The 6,392-nt window shown below is 42.1% G+C and overlaps 1 protein-coding gene across 1 annotated transcript; it reads left to right on the top strand.

Moving 5' to 3' along the window:
• Window positions 1–852: 852 nt before the first annotated feature.
• SELENON (selenoprotein N) lies at window positions 853–2,994 on the top strand (the record flags this gene model as incomplete). Its single annotated transcript, XM_082259636.1, has 1 exon — window positions 853–2,994. One exon carries the CDS (start codon window positions 853–855, stop codon window positions 2,545–2,547), a length of 1,695 nt encoding a protein of 564 aa, XP_082115762.1. The 3' UTR covers window positions 2,548–2,994.
• Between the last annotated feature and the right edge of the window lie 3,398 nt (window positions 2,995–6,392).

Here is a 6,392-nt window from a genome sequence, read left to right as displayed (position 1 = left end):
AGACAAAGGCCCGTGCAAAACCGCTTCATAAACATTTATTGTATATAAAAGAAAGGGATGCACTCACATAGATAAAAACGCAATTCGAATTAGGAGAAAAACACTTACCCCGCATTGAAGAATCCTCACTTCCTAAAACACGAAGTCAGCAAGAGGCTCCGTCTGATGCATTTCATCATCAAAGGATGTCTTACATGTTGCAAACTATTTAAAGGGGGCAGACGGATAGGGATTACGAAATAGCAGAGAGACTATCAGAGTCATAGGAAGAAGGGGAAGGCTCTACAATGTAAACAAGTGGGGAAGGGTTAGAACCCCTCTCAGGTTTCCATTGCTGCCTGTGTCCCTGCTGGGTAGATTCCCTCAATTACTATTGAGTTGAATACTGTTAAATATTTTATTTCCTGTTTTTCTGTACTTGTGACAATTGGACAGCCACCAATCAGATTCAACCCTTCCTTGGAAGTCTGAATATGATTGGTGATGTAAGAAGCATATATAAAGGAAGTTACAGGACAGCACAGACTTCAGGAAGTAAGTGTCCAGTGAACCTGTGAGGTGTCCCCTAGAATCTTGCTGCAGTGGATTAGTGAGAATTCACATTAAAGTCTAAGTTTAAAAACAATCAGCACAAGGGACATGACTTATCACTTTGTGTCCCTTGTGCTGCTGGCACCTGCTTTCAATTAAATCTTCCTTTTAGGTCTAGGTACTTATACTTCCCTTTTAGATAGGTGTGTACAAAGCCTAATATCCAAACATTTGTTTCATACAAGATGGTTTCAATAAACATTTGTTTTGCATTGCGTTGCCCAGCAAGTTTGTTACTAAAGCTTCTTGTTTATTGCAGATATGACCACTGACCTTCGGAAGAGGAAAAAAGACAAGGAGACAGAAAATGGCGTGCATCAAGAAAATGTGGACAAAGAAGAAAGCAAGGAAGAAAAATTGCCCTTGTTTTGGTATAAAATCTTTAAAAGAATGACTATTGTTTTCTTAGCAATCGTCCTGCTAATTGGGGTAAAGTTGTACCGTGATAATGAACTGGTAAAGCAGCAGGAGGCAGCTCTTCGGGTGCTTGGCACAGAGGGTCTTTTCCTCTTCTCTTCCTTGGATAGCAACAAGGATATGTACATCAGTCCTGAGGAGTTTAAACCTATAGCTGAAAAACTCACTGGGATTACCCCAGTGTCTGACTACGAAGAGGAGGAGGACCTTGATCCCAATGGGGAAACTATATCAGTGACTGCCCATTTTCAGCCTCTACTCATGGAAACCATGACCAAGAGCAAGGATGGCTTTTTAGGTATTACCAACAGCGCTCTTTCAGGATTGAGAAACTGGACTGTCCCAGTAACGCCAACTACTGTTTTCTTTGCCAAGCAGTTTAAAGCCTTTCTCCCGCCAAAGCACAAATTGAATCTTGGAGATCCTTGGTGGATTATCCCAAGTGAGTTAAATATCTTCACAGGATACCTGCCTAATAACCGAATTTATCCACCACCTCCAAAGGGAAAAGAAGTTATCATCCATAAACTATTGTCCATGTTTCATCCACGTCCATTTATAAAAACCAGGTTTGCTCCTCAAGGTTCAGTGGCTTGCATCCGAGCCATTGGTGACTTCTATTATGACATTGTTTTCCGGATTCATGCCGAGTTCCAGCTTAATGAACCACCCAATTATCCTTTTTGGTTTTCTCCAGGTCAATTCACTGGTCATATTGTCATCTCCAAAGATGGCTCTCATGTGAGATACTTCAAGATGTATGTCCCTAATAACCGGACTTTGAATGTTGATATGGAATGGCTGTATGGAGCAAGTGAAAGCAGTAATATGGAAGTGGATATTGGCTATCTGCCTCAGATGGAAATAGAGTCCATGGGTCCCTCTATCCCTTCAGTCATCTATGATGAGAATGGAGATGTCATTGACAGCCGAAGCTCCAACGGCGAACCTCTAGAGTTTGTATTTGATGAAATTATTTGGCAGTCTGAAATAAATTGGGAGGAAGCTTCCAAAAAGCTTGCGGTCACCATGTACCCCTTTAAGAAGGTATCCTACCTTCCTTTCACTGATGCTTTTGATAGAGCCTTTGCTGAAAAGAAACTTGTACACTCCATCTTACTTTGGGGTGCCTTGGATGATCAATCCTGCTGAGGTTCGGGGCGAACTCTCCGGGAGACTGTCCTGGAGAGTTTGCCCGTTCTTGCTTTGCTCAATGAGAGCTTCATCAGCAGTTGGTCGCTGGTGAAGGAACTTGAGGAGCTCCAAAATAACCAGGAAAATAAATTGTATGCAACATTTGCCTCTCTTCACTTGGAGAAGTACAATTTCCCTGTGGAAATGATGATCTGTCTTCCCAATGGAACCGTAGTTCACCACATTAACGCCAACTACTTCTTAGATATCACTTCTGTGAAGCCAGAGGACGTGGACACCAGCTTGTTTAGTTTTGCTGATGGTTTGGAGGATGTATCTACCTCCACCTATGTAAAATTCCTAAAAGAAGGGCTTGAGAAAGCAAAGCCATTTTTGGATTCATAGTTTTAACACTCCACAAATGTTGTAATGATGTCCATACAACACATAAGGAACTTCACTGTAATATAAAATACCGACCGGGCCGCCAGCACCAAAGATATAGACAACTGAAGTTACAACTTACATACATTTTTTTCTGCAAAATTTTAGCTTGGTCTAACCTCTTCTACCTTGGCAGCCTCCCTGTTGGTCACTGAGGTTGTCCATTAGTAGGGTAAGCAATAGGGAGGCTTGAGAGGGAAAAGGGAGTGAGGTCAAGCTGAGCTTTTAAAGAAATTTTTAAGGTTTCTGTACTACTTCAGATCCTCATAACTGGTTCTGCTGATCATTTTGATATGGTTTTTAACTCAAGGTGAACTCTTATTATGCATTTTCCCATCGTAGATCAAACTAAATAGTCCAGGTTGGTGACCAGTTGACTTAATTTCCAGAATAATGCTATTGAACAAGAGTCTTCCCATATGGAAGAAAAATGTATTTCCATTATATTTAGGGAAAAAATATTTTGAAATATATTAAATATGGCCAAAATTGTAGCATTTCACATATATTTCCAATATATTTGGACTAAAAATTGTAGAAATAAATTGAATATGGCCAAAATTGTAGCATTTCAAATATATTTCCAATATATTTGTGAAAAGTTAAAAATTTTATTTTAAAATATATTTTTAATATATTTTTCTTCCATGTGGGTTGCGCTATAGTAATAAACACAATGATACGAAGAAGGAACATAGAATGGGTAGATGCGGCTCTTGGGTCTTCCATTAATAAAGGGTTTAGTGTATTTTTGAAGGGTCCTATTCAAAATGAAACTCCCAGTTTTGTTGAGGATGGAAAAATGTATTCTAGATCACCTATATCCTGTGCAGAACATTATTGCAGGCCGATCTACAGGCAGGCAAACATTATACTAACCATCCATCATTGCAACAGTTGTACAAATACTGCACTACCAGCATTCCATTTTGCAATTTTGTTACCAAAGTGCAGTTCATCACTGGTGCGGTAAACCTGAAGACGCACTGGGAATGCCATATTCCATGAAATAGGCCACTTGAAATTTGACCTCATACGTACCCTTGTAGAGGATCTGATTCAATTAAGGGTTCAGAGGGATAAGAAATCTGAAAAGCTCTGACTATGGATAAGGACAGTTAGTAGAAGGAGACATTTTAAATTATTTATAGTCACTGGAAAATATAGCAGGTGGTTTCCTAATTGGTGTGAGAGGTTGGGTCTATTGACACCCTTCTAAAGTGCCCTAAAACTTTCAAAAAAGGCAATACTTTCCATAAATGTCAGATTGTAATTCCACGCCATGGAGTAATAGACCGCATATAAATGTATTCCAAGGTAAGATCATGTAGAAGACTATATAAGAGCTAACATATTTTGGGGTCCACCCCCATCATCAAGGCTTAAGGATCATGAACCGGGCAAGTGGATTAAAATAGGTAAAAAGATGCTTTTCCAATCGCCTTCTGAGGAATATTGTGCTTTACTATTTAGTTAAAATACCACATATACAGTATCATTTAATCTAATCCAGTCCGCATACACGGTTTCCTATCTTTGTGCCTCAATGAAGGGGGCGAGTTCTGGACCCTAAAACGTGTTGACTCTCTTTTGTCTGGTCTTCTGCTTGATCTCTCATTGGTATAAATGTATATTGGAACTATTAACTCATGGTATGTGGTGCTCCAATCTCAAGCACCAAACCAAGAAAACTGTGGGGATCCTTTTGATAGGTGGAAGCCACTAGCTGGGAATCCAGACACCAGGGGCATAACTGCAGGGGCCCCATGCTCCAGGGGGCCTGAGCGGCTCCCCTGTACACCTGGATAGGAGGGGTGGCGGGGGCAGCATGTAGAGAAATCACTGTCCTCCTTTTTCCTCCTGTAGCTGCAGGAGGAAAATGGAGGAGATTGGCTGCCTCTGCCACTCCTCCTATCCAGTTCACTTGTGTTCTGCTGTCCCAGGGCCCCTGTGTGCTCCCCTGGTCCCCCTCCCCCCACTGTGCTCCCTCCCCTCTCCTGCCGGCTGCTGCAGGGAATGTGTCACAATAGAGAACCAGGAAGGGGTCGGTAAATATGTAATTTACCAGCTCCTTCCTATTCTGAATGGACAGAGTCATAGTCAGTGACATTGTAAAAAAAATAAAATAAAATGATAAAAAATAATACAATTAAAATACCAAAAAAAAATAAAAAACTACTGACACCAGTGGGTGAACTTCCAGGATCGCAAAGGACACACTTGCACCCGGGCCCTGGCATTCCACCACCATGGGGAGGCCCCAAGATGGCAGGAAGGGGGCCCACTGCAGAACTTGTCTAAGGGTCCCGCTGTGGGACCGTAATAAAGGGCCCCGCAACAAGAGTAAAGGGCCCCAGGATCAGTGGGAAGAGTCTAGTTACGCCTCTGATTCGAAATATTTTCTATTTTCCATTAAATAAGATATGGGTTTATGAGATTTGCAAATCATTGCATTCTGTTTTTTTTGTAGATTTTACACAAAGTCACAACTTTATTTTAGAATTGGGGTTGTAAAAAAAATATGTGGCTATGCATTCATACTACTACATTCAACTAGTAACTGAATTTGACTTGGTATAAAACACTTGTAATCCATGTACAGCAGCACTGATACTGGGAGGGGGAAGGGCCAGGCAGGGCAACTACATAAACCCGAGCCAAGAAGGAACAGGAGCAGAAGGATTATCTAATCAGTCTTCTGCTGCTCCTTCATTGTCCAATCACAGGCCAGGTGCAGTGAGGTGACCAATTTGTATTGTATAATCAGCCGAGCTGTGCCATTTAGAGCCGGTTCACACTGGGGCGACCTGTCAGGCGACCTGGTCGCCTGACAGGTCGCCTTCCATAGAGAAGCTGCGGACCCGTTCTAATAGGAGCGACAAAAGGGTCCGGAGCTTAAAATAAAATGATAAAAAATAATAGACTACTGAACTTCCAGGATCGCAAAGGTCACACTTGCAACAGAGCCCTGGCATTCCACCACTGTGGGGAGGCCCCGAGATAGCAGGAAGGGGGGCCCACTGCAGAACTTCTGAAAGGGTCTCGCTGCGGGACCGTAATAAAGGGCCCCGCAACGAGAGTAAAGGGCCCCAGGATCAGTGAGTCCCAGGCTTGAAGGCGAGGGGTCCAGCCAGGGGTCCGGGGGGCCCTTCATGGTTTCTTTCACTGGGGCCCTGAAGGTTCCAGTTACGCCTCTGCCAGACACTTCATCCAATCACCACTAATACACTATTGTATATATTGTATAGAGACATCAATAGGATAATGCAAGAGTTCCACCTATCCATTCCTCCAAGATTCCCAAACTGCATAACCTCCTCTACAGTGTTATTTTCTGCTGACGTTCTGCAATATAGGACTTTGTATTCCATGCAAGTCAATGCTTTTACAGTCTAATCCAGGCATTCTCAACCAGGGTTCCATGGAATCCTAAGTGTCCTCCAGAGGTTGCTAGGGGTTTGACCTCCCATCCCATGGTTACTCTGTAGTTCCATATTTTTTTTAAAATTCACTAAAGGGTGGCATTCTGGCCACCAATATAAGGGACATTTTTCCCACTGACTTCAATTGAATTGCATTTACCAGGGTTTTCCTGAGACTCAAATTTTATTTCAAGGGCTCCTCTGGGGTATAAAGGTTGAGAAAGGCTGGTCTAATCAAACCACTAACATTTACAATGTGGTCTGTTATATTTTCACTTAGGGCCAACCCGTCTGTATACAAGAAACCTCAATGATGTAACCTATAGTTCAAGTCTTAGTATCTATGCATTAAGAGTACCCGAAATGTTAACACCTATCTAAATC

Source organism: Pelophylax lessonae, assembly GCF_965119305.1.
Source record: "Pelophylax lessonae genome assembly, chromosome: 5".
Taxonomy (NCBI): Eukaryota; Metazoa; Chordata; class Amphibia; order Anura; family Ranidae; genus Pelophylax; species Pelophylax lessonae.
This window is presented reverse-complemented; position numbering and strand designations above follow the sequence as displayed.